Source organism: Pongo pygmaeus, chromosome 8 (assembly GCF_028885625.2).
Source record: "Pongo pygmaeus isolate AG05252 chromosome 8, NHGRI_mPonPyg2-v2.0_pri, whole genome shotgun sequence".
NCBI lineage: Eukaryota > Metazoa > Chordata > Mammalia > Primates > Hominidae > Pongo > Pongo pygmaeus.
Window position 1 is genome coordinate 60,133,233 of NC_072381.2, and position 25,747 is coordinate 60,158,979.

At 36.1% G+C, this 25,747-nt stretch overlaps 1 protein-coding gene across 9 annotated transcripts in view; it reads right to left on the reverse strand.

Moving 5' to 3' along the window:
• NRG3 (neuregulin 3) overlaps positions 1-25,747 on the reverse strand; it is a 1,100,020-nt gene that overhangs the window by 545,073 nt on the left and 529,200 nt on the right. The window contains exon 3 of one of the 9 annotated variants that reach the window (XM_054435833.1): positions 18,326-19,560. The exons of the other annotated variants lie outside the window; for them this stretch is intronic. Coding sequence (XP_054291808.1) covers positions 19,551-19,560 — 10 coding nt within the window. The 3' untranslated portion in view covers positions 18,326-19,550. Of the gene's footprint in view, positions 1-18,325; positions 19,561-25,747 lie in introns of those variants that run through there. 9 annotated transcript variants of the gene reach the window in all.

Below are 25,747 nucleotides of genomic sequence, written 5' to 3' on the forward strand. Positions count from 1 at the left end.
AAAAATCCTAAGGTAATTTAATAAAACAAGTAAGTTATACATATGGGGGCAATTTTTGCTTATCATCATTGTCCCCCTCTCAAAAGAAGAAAGAAAGATACGTTTAATAAAATAGTTGAAGGTCATAATTTGTTTTAAAGTATAAAATTTATTGAAAATTACATAAAAGAACCACAAACAAATAGAGAATATCCTGTGCTCATGGAGGAGATATCATATATTTATAAATGAATTATTTTCCCCAACTAATATACACATTTAATACAATTTCAAACAAAATCTTGATTTTACAAAAACCCAGCAAATGACTTTGGTGTGATATGGTAGAACAGATATCTAAGAACTAAAAAAATGCTGGAGAAAAAGATGAGAAACACTCTTTCTTGACTTTAAAACATTACAAATAATATTATATTGACTTAGAATTGGACAAATAAGCCCTAAGAAACAAGTAAGCATTTCATAAATAAACACAAAGGTATAGTAGAAGTTAATGTACAGAAAGTAATAATTTAGGGTCAGGACCAAGGTGGCCAACTAGAAGGACTGTCATTCAGAGACTCATATGAAAAATAATAATAATAATAATAATAATAAGCGTGTTAATCCATCACCAGTAACAAAGGTATCCAAGTTCTGTCATCAAAATTGACTAGAAGGCTAGCATGACTCATGAAGAGAAGGAAGAGCAGTGTGGTGTGGTGGCCCACCTGAAAGCCACATGGGGAAGAAGAACTCCCTCCCCTCAGCCACGGGAGGTGGTGAGTGAGCGTGCTACTCAGCTGGGCGATCTGCTTTTTTCACAGAACTGTGCAACCCATGGAAGGGAAGATCCCACTCATGAACCCATGCCACCAAGGGCCTAGCATCCCAACCCCGGAAAGCACAGATTGTTACAGCCACTCAGCTGGAATCTGCTTAATCCTAATGAATTCCTGGGGTGAGGGGTGACCAGCACCAACTGCAGCTGCCTGTTGTCTAAGTGGTTTAAGCTCCTTGGGGAAGGGGCAGCAGCCAGCACTGGGACTTGCAACTGCCTAATACACTAAGCTCCCCGGGCGGGGGAAGGGCAGCAACCATTTCTACAGCTCCAGGCTGCACTTTTCACCTGCTGGATCCAGAAAGGCTGGATGGTTTGGTCCCAAGACTTGTCCCCACAGCCCAACATACTGGCTGTGGCAGTCTGTGGCCAGAGGGCCTCTTCAGGCCTAACCCTGACCCATCCTTCCTCAGTGGGCCGGGCTTTCTTGCAGGACCTCCAATAACTCCAGCCAGAGGCTCAGGGACAGATTTTGGATCTCCCTGGGCCTGAGCCCCTAGAGGGAGGAATGGCCACAGTCTCTGCAAAGCAGCAGACTTAGCCTCGCCTCGTGGTAGTTCTGAGGAATCTGGGCAGCCCAGAAGAGTGGGTTTCCCCCAAGCGAAGCACACTCTCTCCACCAAAGGACAAAGTGTTTTGTAAAATGGGTCCTGTTCCCCATCCTACCCAACTGGGTGAGACCCTCCAACAGGGTTTGTCAGACACCCTATTCAGGAGCGATCCTACTGGCTTCAGGTTGGTGCCCCTCGAGGTCAGAGGTCCCAGAGGAAGGAATAGGCACCCATCTTTGCTGTTCACCAGGCTACTTCAGTGACATCTCCAGGCACGGGAGCAAATCAGCTGAATAGGGCCTGAAGTGAGCCCCCAGCAAACTGCAGCAGCCCTATAGAAGAGGGACCTGACTACTGAAAGAACAACAAACAAGCAGAAAGCAACAACAATGGCATCAACAACAACAACAACAAAAAGCCCCTACAAAAACCCCATCCAAGGATCAGCAACCTCAAAGACCAAAAGTAGACAAATTCACGAAGATGAGAAAGAATCAATGTATAAATGCCAAAAATCCAAAAGGCCAAAGTGTCTCTCTCCTCCAAATGATCGCAACGTCTCTCCATCAAGGGCACAGAAATGGACAGAGAATCAGATGGATGAATTGACAGAAGTAGGCTTTAGAAGGTGGGTAGTAAAAAACTATGATGAACTAAAGCAGCATGTTCTAACACAATGCAAAGAAGCTAAGAAACTTCATAAAAGGTTAGAGGAATTGCTAACTAGAACAACCTGTTTAGAGAGGAACATAAATGACCTGATGAAGCCAAAAAACACAGCGCAAGAACTTCATGAAGCATACATAAGTATCAACAGCCGAATCGACCAAGCAGAAGAAAGGATATAAGAGTTTGAAGGCCACTGTACTGAAGTAAGACATGCAGACAAGAATAGAGAAAAAAGAATGGAAAGGAATGAAAAAAGCCTCCAAGAAATATGGGACTATGTGAAAAGACCAAACCTATGATTGATTGGAGTACCAGAAGGAGAAGGGGGAATGGAAACAAACTGGAAAACACACTTCAGGATATTATCCAAGAGAACTTCCCCAACCTAGAAAGACAGGCCAACATGAAAATTCAGGAAATACAGAGAACACCACTAAGATACTCTGTGAGAAGATCAACCCCAAGACACATAATCGTCAGATTCTCCAAGGTCAAAATGAAGGAAAAACTGTTAAGGGCAGCCAGAGGGAAAGGCCAGATCATCTACAAAGGGAAGCCCATCAGACTAACAGTGAACCTCTCAGCAGAAACTCTATAAGCCAGAAGAGATTGGGGGCCAATATTTAACACTCTTAAAGAAAATAATTTTCAACCCAGAATTTCATATCCAGCAAAACTAAGCTTCATAAGCGAAGGAGAAATAAAATCCTTTCCAGACAAGCAAATCCTGAGGGATTTTGTTACCACCAGGCCTGCCCTGCAGGGGTTCCTGAAAGAAGCACTAAATACAGAAAGGAAAAACCAGTACCAGCCACTGCAAAAACACACCAAAATGTAAAAACCAATGACATCATGGAGAAACTGCATCTACTAGTGTGCAAAATAACCAAATAGCAGCATGATGACAGGATCAAATTCATACATAACAGTACTAACCTTAAATGTAAATGGGCTAAATGCCAAAACTTAAAAGACACAGACCAGCAAATTGGATAAGGAGTCAAGACCCATTGGTGTACTGTTTTCAGAAGACCCACCTTACATGCAAAGACACACACAGGCTCAAAATAAAGGGATAGAGGAAAATTTACCAAGCAAATGGAAAGCAAAAAAAAGCAGGAGTTGCAATCCTAGCCTCTGACAAAACACTTTCAGCCAACAAAGATAAAAAAGACAAAGAAGGGCATTATGTCATGGTAAAGGGAATAATTCAATGAGAAGAGCTAACTGTTCTAAATATGTATGTACCCAATACAGGAGCACCCAGATTCATAACACAAGCTCTTAGACACCTACAAAGAGACCAAGACTCTCACACAATACTAGTGGGAGACTTTAACACCCCAATGTCAGTATTAGATGGATCAATGAGACAGAAAATTAACAAGGATATTCATGACTTGAACTCAGCTCTGGATCAAGTGGACCTAGTAAATGTCTACAGAACCCTCTACCCCAAATCAACAGAACATATATTCTTCTCAGTGCCACATGGCACTTATTCTAAAATCGACCACATAATTGGAAGTAAAACACTGCTCAGCAAATGCAAAAGAATGGAAATCATAAGTCTCTCAGACCACAGTGCAATCAAATTAGAACTCAGGATTAAGAAACTCACTCAGAACCAATTGTGCCACTGCACTCCAGTCTGGGTGACAGAGTGAGACTCCATCTCAAAAAAAAAAAAAAAAAAAAGAAACTCACTCAAAACCATACAATTTCATGGAAATTGAATATCCTGCTCTTGAATGACTCCTGGATAAATAATGAAATTAAGGCAGAAATCAAGAAGTTCTTTGAAACCAATGAGAACAAAGAGACAACATATCAGAATCTCTGGGACACAGTTAAAGCAGTGTTAAAAGGGAAATATATAGCAGTAAATGCCCACATTAGAAAGCTAGGAAGATCTCATATCGACAACTTAACATCACAATTCAAAAAACTAGAGAGGCAAGAGCAAACTAATCCAAAAGCCAGCAGAAGACAAGGAATAACTAAGATCAGAGAAGAATTGAAGGAGATAAAGACACAAAAAGCCCTCCAAAAAATCAATGAGTCCAGGAGCAGGTTTTTTGAAAAAAAACTTAACAAAATGGATGGACTGCCAGCTAGACTAACAAAGAAGAAGAGAGAAGCATCAGATAGACACAATAAAAAATGATAAAAGGGATACCACCACTGACCCCACAGAAATACAGGCTACCATCAGAGAATACTGTAAACACCTCTATGCAAATAAACTAAAAAATCTAGAAGAAATGGATAAATTCCTGGATGCATACACCCTGACAAGACTAAACCAGGAAGAAGTCAAATTCCTGAACAAACCAATAACAAGCTCTGAAACTGAGGCAGTAATGAATAGCCTACCAACGAAAAAAACCCTAGGACCAGACAGATTCACAGGTGAATTCTACCAGAAATACAAAGAGGAGCTGGTACCATTACTTCTGAAACTTTTAAACACGATTGAAAATGAGAGACTCCTCCCTAACTCATTTTATGAAGCCAGCATCATCCTGATACCAAAACCGGGAAGACACACAACAAAAAAAGAAAACTTCAGGCCAATATCCCTGATGAACATCAATGCGAAAATTCTCAATAAAATATGGGAAACGGAACCCAGCAGCACATCAAACAACTTCTCCACGACAAACAACTTCTCCACGACGATCAAGTCAGCTTCACCTCTGGGACACAAAGCTGGTTCAACATACACAAATCAATAAACACAATCCATCACATAAACAGAACCAATGACAAAAACCATGATTATTTCAATAGATGCAGAAAAAGCCTCGATAAAATTCAACATCCCTGCATATTAAAAACTCTCAATAAACCAGGTATTGATGGAACATATCTCAAAATAATAAAAGCTATTTATGACAAGCCCAATATCATATTGAATGAGCAAAACCTGGAAGTACCCTTCAAAAACTGGTGCAAGACAAGGATGCCCAGTCTCACCACTCCTATTCAACATAGTATTGGAAGTTCTGGCCAGGGAAATTAGGCAAGAGAAAGAAATAAAGAGTATTCAAATAGGAACAGAGGAAGTCAAGTTGTCCCTGTTTGCAGACAACATGATTTTGTATTTAGGAAACCCCATCATCTCAGCTCAAAAACTTCTTGAACTGATAAGCAACTTCAGCAAAGTCTCAGGATACAAAATCAATGTGCAAAAGTCAGAAGCATTCCTCTACCCCAACAATAGGCAAGCAGAAAGCCAAATCATGAATGAATTCCCATTCACAATCTCTAAAAAGAGAATAAAATATATAGCAATACAGCTAACACGGGATGTGAAGGACCTCCTCAAGGAGGACTACAAAGCACTGCTCAAGGAAATAAGAGAGGACACAAACAAATGGAAAAAACATTCCATCCTCATGGATAGGAAGAATCAATACCGTGAAAATGGCCATACTCCCCATAGCAATTTATAGATTCAATGTTATTCCCATCAAACTACCATTGACATTCTTCACAGAATTAGAAAAAACTAGGTTAAATTTCATATGGAATCAAAGAAGACCCTGTATAGCCAAGACAATCCTAAGCAAAAAGAACAAACCTGGAGGCATCATGCTACCTGACTTCAAACTATACTACAAGACTACAGCAACCAAAACAGCAAGGTACTGGTATCAAAACAGACATATAGACCTATGAAGTAGAACAGAGACCTCAGAAATAACATCACACATCTACAACCATCTGATCTTCAACAAATTTGACAAAAACCAGCAATGGGGAAAGATCTCCTATTCAGTAAATGGTGCTGGGAAAACTTGCTAGCCATATGCAGAAAACTGAAACTGGATCCCTTCCTCACACCTTACACAAAAATTAACTCAAGATGGATTAAATACTTAAATGTAAAACCTAAAACCATAAAAACCCTAGAAGAAAACCTGGCAATGCCATTCAGGACACTGACATGACAAAAATGCCAAAAGCAATCGCAACAAGAGCCAAAATTGATAAATGGGATCTAATTAACTAAAAAGCTTCTGCACAGCAAAAGAAATTATCATCAGAGTGAACAGACAATCTACAGAATGAGAGAACACTTTTGCAATCTACCCATCTGAGAAAGGTCTAATATCCAGAATTTACAAGGAACTTAAACATATTTACAAGAAAAAAACAAACAACCCCATCAAAACATGGGGAAAGGATATGAACAGACACTTCTCAATAGAAGACATCTACGTGGCCATCAAACATACGAAAAAAAGCTTAATATCACTGATCATCAGAGAAATGCAAATCAAAACCACAGTGAGATACCATCTCACACCAGTCAAAATGGCGATTATTAAAAAGTCAGGAAACAATAGATGCTGGTAAGGCTGTGGGGAAATAGGAACACTTTTACACTGTTTGTGGAAATGTAAATTATTTCAACCATCGTGGAATACAGTATGGTGATTCCTCAACGATCTAGAACAAGAAATACCCTTTGACCCAGCAATCCCATTACTGGGTATATATCCAAAGGAATATAAATCATTCTACTATACAGACACATACACACATATGTTTATTGTTGAACTATTTACAATAGCAAAGACATGGAACCAACCAAAAGCCCATCAATGATAGACTGGATAAGGAAATGTTGTACATATACACCATGCAATACTATACTGCCATAAAAAGGAATGAGATTATGTCTTTGCAGGGACTCGGATGACACTGGAAGCCATCATCATCCTCAGCAACTAACACAGGAACAGAAAACCAAACACAGCATATTCTCATTCATAAGTGAGAGTTGAACCTTGAGAACACATGGATACAGAGAGGGGAACAACACACAGCAAGTCCTGTTGGAGGGTGTGGGTTGACAAGAAGGAACTTAGAGGATGGGCCAGTAGGTGCAGCAAACCACCATGGCACAGGTACACCTATGTAACAAACCTGCACGTTCTGCACATGTATCCTGCTTTTTTTTTTTTTAGAAGAAATACAGAAAAAAAATGTGGTGTATATATGCAATGGAGTACTATGCTGCCATTAAAAATACTGAAATTTTGTCATTTGCAGCAACATGGGTGGAACTGAAGGTCATTGTGGTAAGAAAAATAAACCAAGCACAGAAAGACAAATATCACATGTTCTCACTCACATGTTAGAGCTGAAAAAAATGGATCTCATGAAAATAGAAGGTAGACTGTTAGAGAGGAGGAAGGAATGAGGAGAAGTTGATTAATGGGTACAAATACACGATTTGATAACTTATTTTAGAAATAGATACAATTTTTTTCAGTGTAATATCTGCACATATGCATAAAAGTAAAAATTCAGAAGCTTTTTATTAAATAAATTGGCACAAACATTTGATTCATTAAGTCTTCTCTAATGGACCTTCCTCTATAGGAATGAAGGCAGCAGTATGTAAATCTACTTGCTGTTTTGTTTTTAGTGTTTAAAAAATATGCTATAAACCTGAATATCTGGTCTCAAGGAGAATAACAGATCCATCCTGTGGAATTATGAGAGTGATTAAAGAATAAGTTTGATAAGCAGATCAATATATATAAGGATATTTATATCCATGGAGGAATGCCCATTTCTTTCTATGTAAAATCATTGAAGTTGCAGAATAACATGTATTGTCTATTTTTTTAAGAATATTCTCCACATGTATGCAGATTTTGAGCAAGCAGATAAACATGGTATGCTAATAGGATTATCACAGAGAAGAAAAGACATTATCTTTTTTTAATGTTTTGATGATTGCTTCCAGAAAATTTAGCAAAGTTATTTGTGAGTAGGCCAAAAATTAACCCCTTTTATAAATCTAACTTGATTTCTGGTATCAAGGCAATTATAGACGTGAAAGCACTTTCTTAATAGTGGAATAGGGACATTTAAAAACCTACTCCTCCCTAAAAGAAATTAGAACACTGACAAATAATTGTCAAAATCTACTTTGTTATTACTCTTGACATTTGTAAAGGCTTATACAAATGCTAGAACAATTTATTCAAAATAAGTGAATACATCTTGGCAAGAACAGTGAGCTTTATGGCATTTTCACTAACTGTATTCTCATTCCCCTCACCTTAGTTCCATAGACTTAAAAATGAGCAAACTCAAAACAATAACAGCTGTGAAAATCAGCAACCCCGCATACATAGGACAGGGAAGAAGGAGTTTGGAGATCAAGGATTTTCATCATTATAGAACTGCTACTAGTTGATCTCTTTGGCTTTTCCTCATGGAAAAGCTCCTTTTATGAGGCTAGTATTTACTTGCCCTGACTCAGAGTTCAAGCATTGAGAAGCCCTATTCATAGGGCATTTATTGAAAACAATCAGAGACAATTGTTTTTCATAGCTTTCTGATGTGGTGATACCAGTTGAAGCAAATAAGAGGCAAGCCATCAAAACCGTTAAATATCAGGAAAATAAGGAACTTTGAAAAGGCCTAACATATTCCTGGGGATCTAGAAAGTTGCATTAAAAGTCTGTGTGCATACCTAGAAAAGACTTGAAAATGTCATAACATCTCACATTGACTGTTGTTGAGCCTTTCCACAAATAAAAGTTAAGGTTAAAACAGAGTTGTAAACAGCCAAAGATTGAAGTCATCCCCAGCACAAGTAGAGAGCCCATTGGCAGATGGTTGGAAACATATTGATTGAAGCGACTGAAGGAAATCAATACTCCAACCATTAGCTGACACCAAACCATCCCAGTAAATACTTTATTAGTTACTCATGACCAAAAACACAGACTATACAAAATTAGTCCATGAAAGGCACTAAAAGCAAACAACAACAAAAACAAAACCAAGAAGTAGAAATAACAAAAGCAAGAGGGGAGGGGTATTTGATTTACAATGTTGGCATATTATTTTATTTAAAATGTGCAGTTAAAAATTGGTACTCAATGGCCGGGCGTGGTGGCTCACGCTTGTAATCCCAGTGCTTTGGGAGGCCAAGGCAGGTGGATCACGAGGTCAGGAGATCGAGACCATCCTGGCTAACATGGTGAAACCCCGTCCCTACTAAAAATAGAAAAAATTAGCCAGGCATGGTGGTGGGTGCCTGTAGTCCCAGCTATGCGGGAAGCTGAGGCGGGAGAATGGCATGAACCTGGGAGGCAGAGCTTGCAGTGAGCTGAGATGGTGCCACTGCACTCCAGCCTGGGTGACAGAGTGAGACTCCATCTCAAAAAAAACAAAAAACAAAAAATCTGGTACTTAATGAGACAAGAAAGTATGGCCTAAACATATGTGGAAAAATAGTCAACTAAAATTGTTTCTGAGAAGGACTAGATGATGGACTTACTAGCAAAAGACATTGAATGACCTATTTTGAATGTGTTTAAAGAAGTAAAAGAAACCACATCCAAAGAAATAAAGCAAAGTCTGGGACTGATTTCTCCAAACTGAGATTATTAATAAAGGATTAGCAACTATAAAAAAGTACTAAATAGATTTAGCAGAATGACATTCTAACAAAAAAAAAGTACTAAATTGAAGTTTGGTCAAAAACAGTACAATTATTGAAATACAAATGCACAAGAAGGTGTTGGCAGCAGATTTCAACTGTCAGAATAATGAACCAGTGAACTTAAAGATAGATCCATTGATTATTATCCAGTCTGAGAATAGAAAGAAAAACAAATAAAGAAAAATGAACAGAGACTCAGAGATGCACGGGACACTATGAAGCTTATTAATATGTGCATAATGGATGAGAGGCCAAGAAAAAGAAAACAGAGAATATAGCGGAAAAAAATTTGAAGAATTTCAACTGAAAATTAAAAAATTTGATGAAAAATTCTAATCTACATTTTTGGAAGTTCAAAAAACTCTGATTTGGATAAATTCAAAGAAATTCACACATAAATACATCATAGCCAAACTGTCAAAGGGCAAAGACTGAATGCAAAGAGAAAAAAACACACAAAATTTACAGTGCACAAGGAGTCTTCAATAAGATGAGCAGCTAACTATTCATTAGAAACCATGGAGTCCAGAAGGCAATGGGATGACATATTCAAAGCACCAAAAGAAAAAGACTACAAACTAAAAAGTCTATATTTATTCATTTTATCATTCAAACGTTAAGAAAAAATTACAACCTAAATAAAAAGGGGGAATACTGGACAGGAAGTCAAATCCACAAGAAGAAATAAAAGCACTAGTTAAAGTACATAGGTAAATATAATAGTATAAATACACTTGTTTTGTAAGGATTTTCTTTTCCTATCTGATTTAAAAACAACTGTACCAAGCAATAATGATAAAACTGTGTTGATTGACTTATAATGTAAAAAATGAATTTGTATGTTAATAATAGTACAAAGAGGAGTTTAAGCTTTGACATTAATTTGCTACTAATCCAATTAGATTGTTAAAAATTAACATGTAAATTGCAATCCCCTGGACAAAAACTAAGCAAATAACTCAAAACATACTATCAGGCAAAAGAGACTTTAAGACAAATATTATTACTCAGGAAAAGGATGAAATTTATAACGATAAATTTTTAATGTATCAGTAATGTACATTAATTATTAATATAAACATATATACACCTAACAACATAGACTGAAATATATGTGGGAAAATGACAGAATTGAAGGGAGAAATAGACAATTCAGCCCTAATAGTTGGATATTTTTAACACCTTCTTTCAATAATGAATACAACAACTAAGAGGAAGATCAATACAGAAATAGAGGACTTGAACAAAACTAGAAACTATCCAGACTTAAACAGACATCTATAAAACACTCCACCTAAAAACATCAAACATTATTTTCCAGTTCACATAGAACATTATCTAGGATAGATTGCACATTAGGACAAAAATCAAACATTTATGCATTTAAAAATATTGAAATCACACAAAGTATATTTTCTGACCACAATGAAATGAAATTAGAAATCATTAACTAAAGGACATTTAGAAAATTCACAAATATATGTAAGTAAAAAACAAACGACAAACAAAACCCACACTGTTAAATAACAAAGGAGTCAAAGGAAAAAAGATTCACAAGGGGAATTAGGAAATCATTTCAGATCAATTAACAGAAAAAACAACGTACCAACAATTATGAAATTCAGCTATTGCTGTGCTTAGTAAAGTATTACTAGGCATAAATGCCTATATTAAAAAAGAAGAAATATCTCAAATCAAAACCTAAACATATACCTTAAGAAAATGGAGAAATAAGAGAAAATTAAATAAGCAGAAAAAAAGAAAATAATAAAGATTAGATTGGAAAAAATAGTAGAGAATTAAAAATATAGAGAAACTCAACAAACCCAAAATTTAGCTCATTAAAAAGATCGACCAAATTGAAAAATTTTTAACTAGACTAATCATGAATACAGAAGTTCAAATTGCTAGCCAGAAATGAAAGAGGAGATATCACTTCCAAACTTAGAGGAAAATAAGAAGAATAAGGAATGCTATGAACAACTGTTGTTAGCAAATTAAATAATCTTAATGAAATGGACAAATTCTTAAAAGGGTACAAACTATAAAATCTGACTTAATAAGAAATAAAATATCTGAATATATATAACAAATAAATAAAACCAGTTTAGTAATTTTAAAACCTCCTACAATAAAAGACCAAGCCCAGATGACGTCACTGATAAAATCTACCAAATGTTTAAAGATGAATTAATGCCAGTCCTTTGTAAATCTTCCGAAAAATAAAGGAAGAGGAAGATTCACTTATTGACTCAAAGTGAGACCAGCGTTATTCTGATACATAACCAAGCAAGAAAGACCTCACAAGGAAAAGCAAAACAAACATGAACACAAAGCTATGAACCAATATTCCTTCTGAACATAGACATACAAAATACAACTCAACAAAATGGTAATAAACCAAATATAGCAACATATAACTAGGATTATATAACATAAATATTTTCTGCTTATTGTATAAATTTATGGTTGTCTTAATATCCAAAAATTAATTGATGTAATACATCATATCAATAGACTAAAGGACAAATATAAATAACTTATAATCTCCATGATAGTAGAAAAAAGCATTTGGCAAAAAGTCTCACATTCTTTCATAAGAAAGACTGTCAGAAAACTAGGAATAAAAAAGAACTTCCACAGACTCATAAAGAGCGTTTATGAAAAACCAACACCATTATAATGAATGATGCAAGATACAGCGCTTTCCCCCTATAATAAAAAACAGACAACATACCTGTTCTTGCTTCTTATATTCAACATTGCAGTATAGGTGCTAGCTAGGACGATCAGTCAAGAAAAGAAATAAAAGACAAGATTGAAAATGAAAAAGTAAAACCATCTCTATTTGAAGATGACATTATCTTGCAAAAATACCAAAACACACAAACGTACACCCACACATACCCTACTGGAACGAATTTAAAAGTTCAGTACAATTGCAGGATATGAGGCCTATATACAAAAATCAGTCATATTTCTATACACTAGCAATGAACAATCTGAAAATGAAATTAAGAAAAGAATTCCAGGCTGGGCACAGTGGCTTATGCCTGTAATCCCAGCACTGTGGGAGGCTGAGGTGGATGAATTGCTTGAACCCAGGAGTTCGAGACCAGTCTGGAAAACATGGTGAAACTCCATCTTTACCAAAAAAAAAAAAATTACAAATTACAAAAATTAGCTGGGCGTGGTGGTGCATGTCTGTAGTCCCAGCTATTCAGGAGGCTGAGGCCAGAGAATCACTTAAGCCCAGGAGGCAAAGGCTACAGTGGGCCAAGATCACATCCACTGCTCTCCAGCTGGGGTAATAAAGTGAGACCCTGTCTCAAAATAATAATAATAATAATAATTCCATTGAGGACTTTCAACTTCCAGTCCAAAAGGTAAAAAGCTTGAAAGCTGTCATCCATTTCCTGTCCTCACAACAAGAAAGAAGCTAAAAAAAAAAAAAAAAAAAAACCTGAAAATAGATAGACATATCATTTTCTTAGACATATCAGAGAATTTAGGTCACAGGGCAAACAACCATTATACAAAACTAGAGACACATTTGAATACATAGTGCTTACAAGGAACAACAGAAGCCACTATTGGAGACAACAACAGTCATAAATCATTAAAAAGGAATTTACTCACTACTGGAGACTGAGTGTGGACTATAATGAGAAATTAAAATTCCTCTTGTCCCAGCTTTAGCGGGAGCCCTCACACACTTTCATAACTTTTACCTTCAGGAGTCCCACCAGGGGTCTCAGAGTGAAGATGGGAGAAAAACCTCTGGTGTTGTATTTTGAAATATACTCAGAGTGCTCTGTTCTTAAGAAAGGTCTGCCCTCAATGGAAATAATACTACCTGAGCAGAATGCTAGAGTGGGCTGGAGTTGGGTATTTCCTTTGTCTGAGGTTGGTTAGACTCTAGCAAAACCCGTTTTACCTAAGAGGAAGGTGGAAAGCCAAGAATTATTTGTGATGGTCACATCTCAGGGACACATGTTCACTAAAAGGTTCAGATCTAATGACAGGTTTATAAAATGCTTCCCCTCTCATGGCAGCTTATCACCACATCAATGGGACTCTTCTATAATAACAGGCTAGAACAAAAAACTACAAGGCTAAGGAACTATTTAAGAAGGAGTCTCTAGGAGAACCCAAAGACCACAGGCAAGACCCAAACACATCATTAGATAAAAATTTAGTGTCTGAAATCATAACTACAACAAATAGTAAACACAGCCTAACTGCTTGGCAAATGAACATAAAATCTCAATCAGAGACTAATGTTCTCAGTTCTTATTATCCAATACACCATGTCTGGCTTTCAACAAAATAATTACAAGACACACCAAAAGTAAAACAAATAAACAAATAAAAAACACAGCCTGAAGAGACAAAGCATGCATTAAAACCAGACTTAGATATAATACACATTTTGGAATTAGCAGAACAGAAATTTAAAATAACTATGATTAATTTGCTAAGAGTTCTAATGGGGAAAAGAAAAGGACAACATACAAAAGCAGATGGGTAATGCAAGCAGAGAAATGGAAACTCTAAAAAAAAACCTCCATTTAAAATAGCATTACAAATAAAATACTTAAAAACAAATTTAAGAAAAACAATACAAGTCTTCCATTATGCAACAAACGTTGAAAAAATTAAGAAAGCCTAAATATTTGAAATGAGACCCAATGTAATGAATCAGAAGACTTAATATTGTTATAATATCTACAGTTCCCAAGTTGATGAGCAGATTCAATGTGATCCCTACTGTAACCCCAGCTGGCCTTTTTGCCAAAATTGAAAAGTTAATTCTAAGTTCATAGAGAATTTCAAGATTCCAGAATAACCAAACAATCTTGAGAAAGAACAAAGCAGAGGACTCACACTTCATAATTTCAATACTTGTTACAAACTTGCAGTAATCAAGACAGCAATCAAGATCTATGGAATTTGTATTTCAATATACATATAGATCAATGGAATAGATTTGAGAGTCTAGAAATAAATCCTTGCATTTATGGTCAATTGATTTTCTATATGGGTGCTAAGACAATTCAGTGGAAGAAAGAATTTTTTTTTTTAATAAACTGCTGAGACAACTAGATACCCACATGCAAAAGAATAAATCTGGAACCTGACCTCATACCATATGAAGAGTTAACTCAAAATAGATCATAGACCTAAATGTAAGAGCTAAAACTATAAAAATTTTAAAAGAAGCATAGGAGTAAATCTTTGTGTCCTCGAGTTAGGTGATAGTTTACTAGAAATAACAACAAAAGGTCAGCAACAATAAAAAAGAAATATGTAAATTGAACTTTGTCAAAATTAACTCTTTTGCACTTTAAAGGATACAATTTTATAAAATGAAAAGATAATTCACAAAATGGATAAATATTTGGATGTCATATACCTCAAAAGGGATTTGTATCCTGAATATATGAAAATGTCATATAATAATGATAAAAACACAAATAACCCAATTTTTAAGTGGGAAAATAATTTGAAAAATATTACTCCAAAAATGCATAAATGGCCAATAAGCATACAAAAAGTGCTCATTATCATTCATCAAGAAATGCACATCAAAACCTCAATGAGGTACCACTTCACATCCAATAGGATGATTAATATCAAAAAAGGCAGACAATAATAACTGCGGATGAAGATATAGAGAAATTGGTCCCCTCACATTTTTGCTGGTGGGATTTAAAATGCTAGAGCCACTTTGCAAAACAGAAAACAGTTTGGCAGTTACTCAAGATGTTAAATGCAGAATTACCATGTGATCCAGCAATTCCATCCCTAGGTACATGCTCAAAAGAAGTGAAAAAATATGTCCATACAAAAACTTTTGGGCAAATGTCTATAGAAGCATTACTCACCATAGCTAAAATGTAGATACAAGCCAAATGTCCATAAGCTGACGAATGAATAAAGAAAATCTGATATAGCCATACAATGGAATATTATTCAGTCATAAAAGGCTGAAGTACTTCATGCTACAACATGGATAAACTTTGAAAGCATTATTTTGTTAATTTAAAGAAGCCAGGGACAAATGATCACATGTTGTAGGATTCAATTTGTATGAAATGTCCATACTAGGCAAATACATAGGTAGATTAGTGGTTGTCAGGTTATGGAAAATGGGCGAATGTAGACTAACAGCTAATGGTATGAGGTTTCTTTCTGAGTGATGAAAATATGCTAAAATTAAATAGTGGTGGTGATTGCACTGCTATGTGAATATCAACACCTTTAAATTACCCACTCTAAAAGGGGGATTATATAGTATGTGAATTGTTTCTCAATAAAGCTCTTTAAAAAATAGACTTAAAAGTGTCACCATAATTTCATGAAACTTTCATAATGGTAATTACTGTTTGCTTGTGTTTCCCTCCACATATTGGATTCAGAAAAAAAAAATTGCCATTTTGATCAAATTAAGAACACTTTAAATCTTCACTCTAAGTTTCAGCTGAATCAAGTGATTGATCAATTAAGGTTTCAACTCCTTCCAGAATCAGCCAAAGATGGCAAGATTGCATTAACATATAACTCATTCTAAACTCACTTTCAATAACAATGTAGTTGATCAGTTCTCTTTCTTCAATCATTAGATATATATAATTATAATGATAATATATACAAAATCATTTTAAGCTAACATGCTAGTATATTACAGATTATCTGTTTGATGGACTATGGCGGTTTCTTAATAAAATATTTTCCTAAAACAGTTGAAATTATGATTATATTATATTAAATACAATGCTACATTGAAACTAAGTTTCAATTTGTTTTAGACATCAGAGAAATAATCTTAAATGGCAAGCCAACATGTTTTTCTAGAAATTGTTTTTAGTCTATAGTCTATTTTATTTGAACAAAATTCTATTGATGTGCACAAACTCTTTGGAATTAAGAAGTTAATTCAATAATCAAAAGTCACCTTAGCTTGGCGCTAAATGTTGCAAAACTATATGGGGTAAGTAACAGAAAGGAAAATGTATTTAGGTATTATGTTTCTCTTCAAATTACTAAAAACTCATATATCATTTATATAATTCATATACCCAATGTAGCTATGGCAGGAAACCTACTTATACACTGAGCATGCCACTCTCAACAAGTTCTGACAGCAAATCTCCCATTTTTAGTTGACAACTGTTACCCAGGCACAGAATATAATTTACCACACAGCAAAGCTGCCTTAATCATCTAGTTCTTCCAAAAACAAAGCAAGTTTGTATGTACACTATTTCCACAATTCTGACCACTGACATTGCTAAATTTCTATTTGATAAACAGTAATTCGAAACAAAACAAAACAAAAAACAATGTTGTATGTTACCAGAAGCTTGGCAAACAATACTTCAGGCACTGCTTCCAATTTCTCTGGCTCTGAGGCAGTAAGAAGCATGGCTGATAATAATCAATACTAAATATCTAAGACATAAAAGATAATTTTTTTTGCTAACATCCATACATTTTGCAAAGTGTGTAGAACAGGATACCACAATTATAAAGTTCTCTGAGAAAAATTAACAGGGGCTTTCCCAGTCAGAGAGATTTGAGAATCATTGCACATTAGATTCCATTCTTGAAAGGTCATTGTGCATATTAATACATTACAAATTCTGGAATCCTGTTGAAATTTGATCAACCCAGATTTTATCAAACATATCTCACAACATGTACTTTTCTATGTTTTCTCTACATTTTCTTATCCCTTTCCTCAAACACACATATAAGCATCTTTTAACATCCTGAGCTTATGTCTGATTTCTGGTCCAGGGTAGGCAAAAATAAACTTATGTTGATTGAATGAACAACCACATCCACAAGGCTTAAACAAGTGTATTGAAATCACAACTGCACAATCAATGGATGAGGCCAAGGTGAAGCTCCTCTGTAGCACTGTTGCTTAACTAAACGATCATATATCACATGTAAATTATTACATTCTCAAAAGCAAATGTGGTCGAAGTTCCTTCTGGTTCTCAAGCTAACAATGCAGGCACTACTTGATGGGTTTATTTTCCCTGGACAACTTGAAGTGGAACTGAATGTAGTTCAAATGACACCCAGAAGGGACTGTTTTCAAGGCAGTGTTACATGGTTTTTTTTCCTAGAAAGTTTAAAGGTGCTTTAAAGAGAGAAAGGGGTCCTTTTCAAAAGCCATGCGAATACTACAAACCATTAATTACAGCTACTCAGGAACTGAACTAGAATGAGCATGCTCTCACTAATTTAAAGGAGCAAGCAGATGCAGAACTGGGGCTTAGTCCGGTTCTTAATACCATTCTCACTATGGCCATGAAAAGAAAAAAATTAATGCAAGGATAAAACTTCTCTAAGCAGAGCTGAATAAGCACTAGAGAAGCATTTGGGAAATTCATTTTTTACAGATGAACAGCAACCAACAATTCAGCCCTACATCTGCTGGGGGTGATCCAGATCTCTTACATAATGGACTTTTTTTTTTTTGGTAACTGAGTGCAAAGTCTTTAATAATTTTTCATAAGCTTTCATGTGCCATGCTAAGAGTACATCATTGTTGCCGCATAGACTTTTTCTCTATTCCCTTCCATGTAACATTTAACAAAACAAGTGTTACCTTATCCCAACATAGCACTCATTATCTCCCAAATTACTAAAAACTCATTATATCCCAAGATGTCCCCCAAATTCTGTATGTGTCATACAAAGATCAAAAGCATGATTAATTGGAAAACCAAGCATGATGTTATGCTGGGTTTCAAGCTTTGGAAAATGACAACAGATATGAGTCACAGGTGTTAATACTTATTTATTTTATTTGCCTGTGATAGAACTAGTGAAGGTTCACTCATAGATGTCTCATTTAACAGTCAGTAATATTCACATTATTGCTATACAGTTGTATGAGTTTTAGCCCATACGAAGATTCTTTCAACCACCAGCACAAACAGATATTGACGATCTCAGCACCATAAAGAAATGCCTCATGCTGCCCCTTTAATTAACACACCCTTCTGTCACTACCAGTCCCTGGCAATCTTCAATCTGTCCCTATAGTTTTACATTTCCAGAATGTCATAAATGGAATTACAAAGTATTTAATCTAGCTACAGTCACTTATACTGATGCCTCTACAGATTTATCCAGATTGCACATACCAATAATTTTTCCCTTTTTATTGTCCATTTTATGCATATACCATAGTTTTTGTCCATTCTCCCACTGAAGGAAATTTGGGTTGTTTCCAGTTCTTGGCAATGGTACTTTTCTAAAAAATTATTATGCAGGTTTATATATGAACATCAATTTTATTTCTTTAGGATAATTTCCTGGATGTGGGATGATGAGGTCACATGGAAATTGTATGTTTAACTGTGTATTAAACTGCCAAAATGTGTTCCAGAGCAGCTGTGCCATTTTATATAATTTGGATTTAAGCAGACAAAGCTACAGTATTCTTGGAGGAAAAGATACTTCTTAGGTAGTTTACATAAGAAGAAATATTTTTTTACAGCAGAAGATGAGAAAGGGAATATTAGATAAATCCAGCTCTGTGTATCTGAAATCCAATTCACTTGGTTCATTTGTTCTTTGAAGATAAATACAGTATAAGATAAAAATTGGTGAGCATTAAAATGTAGTTATATGTTCTGTAACTACAGTTTAGTGTGAAATCATTGCATCCCTAATTATGACTTCTGTTCTGCTTAGAACAGCTGGTATTACTGAATGTTTCAAATTGTGCCATAGACTTAGTGTGACAAGATCTCTGCGGATTGTTTCCTTCCATTACCAGGACACAATGGCACATTGAAGCACGAAAAACAAATGCACAGAACAAGCCAGAAACCCAGACTGAGCTATAGGCCAACTGCAGCCAGATGTTTCAAAAGGAAATACTCTACCAGGTCCTTCAGGGAAAGCGGTAGAAATGAGAAAAGATTTGCAAGCCATTTACTTGGAAAGGAAGAGAAATATGTAGAGAGACTGAGTCCTTGATGACTTCTCTTGAGTTTCTGGATCACACCTTCCTAGAGGAACAATATAGACCAATGCATCCTGTGAGTATATTAGTGTGTCTGAGCTGAATTTCTGTCACTTACCACATAAACTGCTTCACACAAATGCTCTATTACAACTCTGTAAACAAACCTAAAAGAATACAAATATGGAGGAAAAACAGGGTCAATAGGTAAAAGACTGAAAATAAACTCTAAAAGATCATGTCACTGTGTTTGGATAGCAGAACCACATGACTGTTTTCTGTTTGTAAAAATGTCTATTCCTACTTTTTATTTGATGGACTTTTAGAGACATGTATATGAGAATATATGATTTCAAAATAAATTATTTCCACAAAACGGTTGCACTTTTTTAAGAACATATAAATCTGCAATGAAAGAATACTCCATTAACAAGTCACACACATTTTGTTGTGTGCTAATCACTTTTTGGGCGGGAGAAAAAAAAGTCAAATAATTTAATGGAAAGACTTTAGTAACTTGCAAAAGTACAGAAAAATTTAGTTTTTTCTAAGTATCAGAGACAACCTTCATAAAATGAGGTTGTGTTGTGTGGCTCTCAGTTACTGTTTTAGACAAGTGATCAAGAAAACCTGTGTTGTTCCAAACCTAAGCAAGGTCTTGCATTTGAAAGTGCAGACAGCTATTTCCGGAATGTTTAAACTCTGCGTTTCAATTATCCAAATATGTTCTCTTTCAAATCTTGGTGGCTCAATTTGCCTTAAATTAGGAAAAGTATATTAAAATCTAAGAATCTTTTCTGAATTTATGATGTCATTTCCATTAATGGATTTCCATTTTGTGAAAATAGTTAATTTCACTAAGCTCAGGGTAGTTCAGCAGTGGAAACCAGTCTAGTTTAAGATGTAATGCTTGTATTTCCTTATAAACATCAGTAGCGCTCTTGGTTTATCCCTGTAGGGTTAAGTTTAATGTGTTTCACTAATCATATCCATCCCAGTTACAATTTTGAGGGTTTGGTTTTTCAGAAACCATTTATTACAAAATGTCTTTTTCATCTGTAGAAGTAGCTCAGTAAATCTTCAGGAAAAGTTTGTGAGGCTTAAATATCTGACTGATTTATGTTATTTTTAAGTATTCTGTAATCCCAGTGCTGAGGGAGCCTTAGGTGGGAGGATTGCTTGAGACCAGGAGTTTGAGATCAGCTTAGGCAACATAGGGAGACTCTGTCTCTAAAAAAAAGAAAAAAAATTAGCAGGGCATGGTGGCACATATTGTACTAGCTACTCAAGAGGCTGAGGAGGGAGGATTGCTTGAGCCCTGGAATTTGAGGCTACAGTAAGCTATGATCAAACTGCTGCACTCCAGCCTAGGCAACAGAGTGAGATCCTGCCTTTAATAAAAAAATAAAAGTCTTTACACTGGAGGGTTTTTCCCCAACAAATAACATAATGTCATAACTTCTTCCATCAAGGACATTAATCTGCAAAGTTCAAATGTTCTCAATGAATGATGCAAACATAGCATCTTATACCTTCTTACCTCCTCTTTTCATTTGCATAAATGGTTAATTTGCATAAACATTTGCATAAACTGGTCAATTTTTTATTACATCTTTGGAACATAACATCAACTTTTCCACATTTACACTGAGTTTCTCAAATACCTACCTTGTGGGTGATTTGATCTTACTAGTTCACATGTAGCAGTTAATTAAATTCAAAAAATACCATCCCCAAATCTGGTTGTTCAACACCTCAGTCAGTCCCCACCTGGAGAGAAGGTGAACTGCCTTTTTCCCTAAACTTACATTTTAAACATTGGTACTATAGGAGCTGACAGTTATTTCCCTCAAATAGTTCCTTCTGGAAAGGTGCAGCATGGCACATTTGGCCCTAAAATGTTTCAGTCACTAAAATGGCAAATTCTGATAGCAATTTAAAACCTTCTTTCCAATTCAAAGCCTTCACTTCAAGGTGCTCTGGTTAAATTGAAATCTCCTTTCACAAAATAACACTAACTATTCTAGCCTGAATTACCATCATCACTCATTGAGATTTCACATTTCACCTAACCAGTGTGCCAGCTCCCCCTCTGTCCTCTTTCTGATCAGCTCTTAAGAGCCAGACTGATGTTACAAGGCCAGTGCACACATGCAGATGTGCCTGGGAGCCCGCTCTCTAGCTCCTTCCCTTGCTCACTGAGGCTGAGCTGCACAGTGATAATAAGCAGGAAACCTGGAGCCTCATTGTGTTCATTTGTATTCAGAATCCACCATTTCACTGACTGTGAACATTCTGGGAGTTACTTCACTGCCCCGTGCCTCAGTTTCCCCTTCTGTAAAATTGGAATTCTAATAGCAACCACCTTAGAATACTGTGGACAATAGCGTAAGTTAATGTAATGAAAGCTCCAAAGAACTTCTGGCACGTAAGAAGTACTCAATAAGTGGTCCTATCAGTATTATTTATAGAATGACATAAACACTGTTCATTGTGCCCTACAGTCCCTACCATTACCCAGGGATACAGGCTTATCTCCGTTGCACTGGCCTTGCAGGGCCTGAGTTTCACTATGTTCCTTCCTTGCACATAATTCCCCTGGAATCTATATCCATGTATTTTGCCTGGAATACTATTCTCTTCTTCCACTGCCCACTACTCAATCCTTGGATTTCAACTCCAGCATCACTTCCACAAGGTCTCTCTCTCTGATTGAACCATGTTCACCTCTGGGCACTGCAGCATTATCAGCCTCTTTTATTCATATTTTCAGAGAACCAGAAAAAGTTGCTATTTTAATTTTGGAGAAATCCATAATGATTACGATGTGACTTAGTGTATAAAATATTTGTAAGTGGATTTTTTGTGGAGCTGAAGGGAAAGAATGAGTGACCTTGGGGACTGAATCAGGGAATAATGGATAGATCTGGATATTAAAAGTTGGATTAGAATCTGCCTCAACTTTCTGGCAAAAATGGTACTAAAATCTATTGATAACCACAGTGCTGGGCACCATTATGAGGGCTGTGTGGATAATACCTCACTTAATTTTCCTGAAAACTCTCCATGTTAAGTACTATTTCCTTCACTTTAGACATGAGAAATCTAAGGATTGAAGTGATGTGCATAATATTACACAGCCCACCAAAGGCAGAGTCTGAAGGTGAATTTAGACCTGACTTTCTCACATCACCTTTGCACAGCAGGTATCCTCTACGCAAAGGCAGAGGGGAGTGAAAGACAGGATTTATTCAAAAATCACTGAGATGGTCAGGGTGGGTGGGGGCAGAATATAAGAGATATTGCTATATGAGGCTGAGAAGGTAGAACAAGACTAAAGCAGACAGGAGGGCTCTATGTGTCTACCAATGACAGCAAAGAACCCAGTCAAGTGAATCCAGGCAAAGGGCAGTTGTTTTATCCTTAGGGCCCAAAGGGGACCTGAGCTCACTTTCTCTGGGAGCCCAGATGGCCCTTACCTCTCTCCTCCTCTCTTTTCATTCTATGGACAACCTTCTTATGCTTATACATGAACTTACATGTCTTCCAGCCTTCAGAGCTTGGCACTCTATACAAATGGACTGTAATTTCTTGGTCACATAGTTCAAACTATGTAAGGGGATGAATATGTTCCTTGGTGCCGTCTTCCTGCTATGCAGGTGGTTGCTAAGTCACCTGATACAAACAGGAATTAAAAGACTAAGGTAATTCCCTACAGGGTGGCTCTCAGTTAGAAGAGACATTCCAGAATAGGTTAACTACATATTGCATACAAAAGAGTTTGGACTTTGTCTTGAAATGTATGTTTTACAGTTCCTAAAATACTACAGAACATTGATTTGTAACACATTAATGCAAATTAACTGCATTCAACAGCTGATGTGGTTGGTATATACTTTGAATCCTGGGAAGATGTGCTCTGATTAAATATTGACTATCTCTAGCTTAAAATTTGCAAGAAATTATCTATAACAAGAACTGAGAGGTAATATGTTCATCATTTTTTAACATAACACATTTAGCATTGCACTGACAATTATCTGAATACACAACTGTGTATGCCAAAAATGAGTGAAAAGTAGTTCTATATTTAAGACAATAGATAAGCCCACAAATTACCTGAACATGTTTACATAACATATGCTTTAGTTTGCCAGAAAATATAGCATCATTTTGTTAGTTATGATTAGGGGAAGGGGAAGGACATAATTAATGGTTCTTTCACGTCCTACCAATTTTACATTTCACAGCAAGCCCTGCAAAATAAACTTTGTCACAGAACGAAAACAAGTATTCTCTGGAGTAGCATGACTCAACTTTATAAAGTATCACTTTCCTTAAAATAAATTCAAATGTGCTTGGATAATTAAGGGAAAATTAATAACATGGTCTCCCTACAATCACTCTTACATTAAACTCTGTACATCAAAATCAAAATTATTTTTATGCATGATGGGCAGTTTCCCACTAACAATTTTCTAAATTGCCTAATAATTTTATGTAGCATAATTACAAGACTCCTTCTTGTGTATTTTTCCTTCGCTTTGCTCCCATCTGAATACAAATTAAGGGCACTCATTAGCAAAGCTTTCTGGTAGGCACTTACATTGTAATGCTGCAACAGAGCTAAATGAAATAAACCTAACAGGAAAGCCCTTGAAACACTTATTCACTTAACAATAGGGCGTGCAACCATATGAATGATATTTTCCAGACTAAGTGACTTTCTGAATAAAAATGGGTGAAAAAGTGAAGGCAGATTGATTGCTCATGAATTGCTTTCATTTCTAAGACTCCGCTGAGCATTTTTACCCATATAATCCAGCAGTACCTGCAACTCATTATTTGTAAATCTGACCTCACCAAATGTTTCCCTCTGGAATGGCTAATTTTAATGTCAATTTGGCTAAATGATGGTGCTCAGTTGTTCGGTGAAATAGTAGTTTAGATGTTGCTAATAAGGTAATTTTATAGATGTGATTAATATTTATGATCAGTTGATTTAAATAAAAGAGATTATCCTTGATAATGGGTGATGGGTGAGCCTCATCTGATCAGTTTAAGGCCTTAAGAGCAAAAACTGAGGGTTTTCATAAAGAAGGAATCTTCCTCAAGGCTGTTATACAAGAATCCTTCCTGTTTTCAGCCTGCTGGTCTGCCTACAGGCTTTGAACTTGCCAGCACTCAATTATGTGAGCCAATTCCTTAAAATCAAAATCAATCATCTCTCTCTCTCTCTGTGCTCACACACATATATCTTCTGTTGGTTTTGTCTCTTGGGGGAACCCTGATTGATATAACCACATTTATTCATTCCTTTCTTCACAGATTTGACCCTAAAGGTATAGCTTATTTTATTGTGCTTCACTTAATTGCAATTTGCAGATACTGAGTTTTTTACAAATTAAAGGTTTCTGACAACCCTGCATTGAGGAAGTTTACATCAGTGCCATTTTACCAACAGCAGGTGCTCACTTCCTGTCTTTGTGTGTCTTTCATTAACTCTCTTAATATCTCAAACTTTTTCATGATTTTTATATCTGTTATGATGATCTGTAATCCTGACCTTTAAGAGGTTACTATCGTAAATGTCTTGGTGCAGCACAAACCATGCCCATATAAGACAGTGGCATTAATCAATACATGTTATGTGTGTTCTGACTGCTTCACCAACCAGCCATTCCCTTTCTCTCTCCCTCTTCTCAGTCTACCTATTTTCCTGACACGCAATATTAAAATTAGGCCAATTAATAAACTTACAACCGCCTCTATGTGAGCAAGCAAAAGGAAGAGTCACATTACCTCTCACTTTTAACCTAATGCTGGAAATGATTAAGCTTAGTGAGGCAGGCATGTCAAAAGCTGAGACAGGCGGAAATCCAGGCTTCTTGTGCTAAAGATTGAGCCAAGTTGTGAATGCAAAGGAAAAGTTCCTGAGGAAAATTAGAAGTGCTACTCCAATGAACACACAGACAATAAGCAAGCAAAAAAGCCTATTGCTAATATGGAGAAAGTTTTAGTGGTCTGAATAGAAGATCAAATGAGCCACAACATTACTCTAAACCAAAGCTTGATCCACAAGAAGGCCTTAACTCTCTTCAATTCTATGAAGGCCGAGAGAGGTGAGGACGCTGCAGAAGAAAAGTTGGGAACCAGCAGAGGTTGCTTCATGAGGTTTAAGGAAAGAAGCTATCTCCATAAAATAAAAATACATGTGAAAAGTACATAAAATA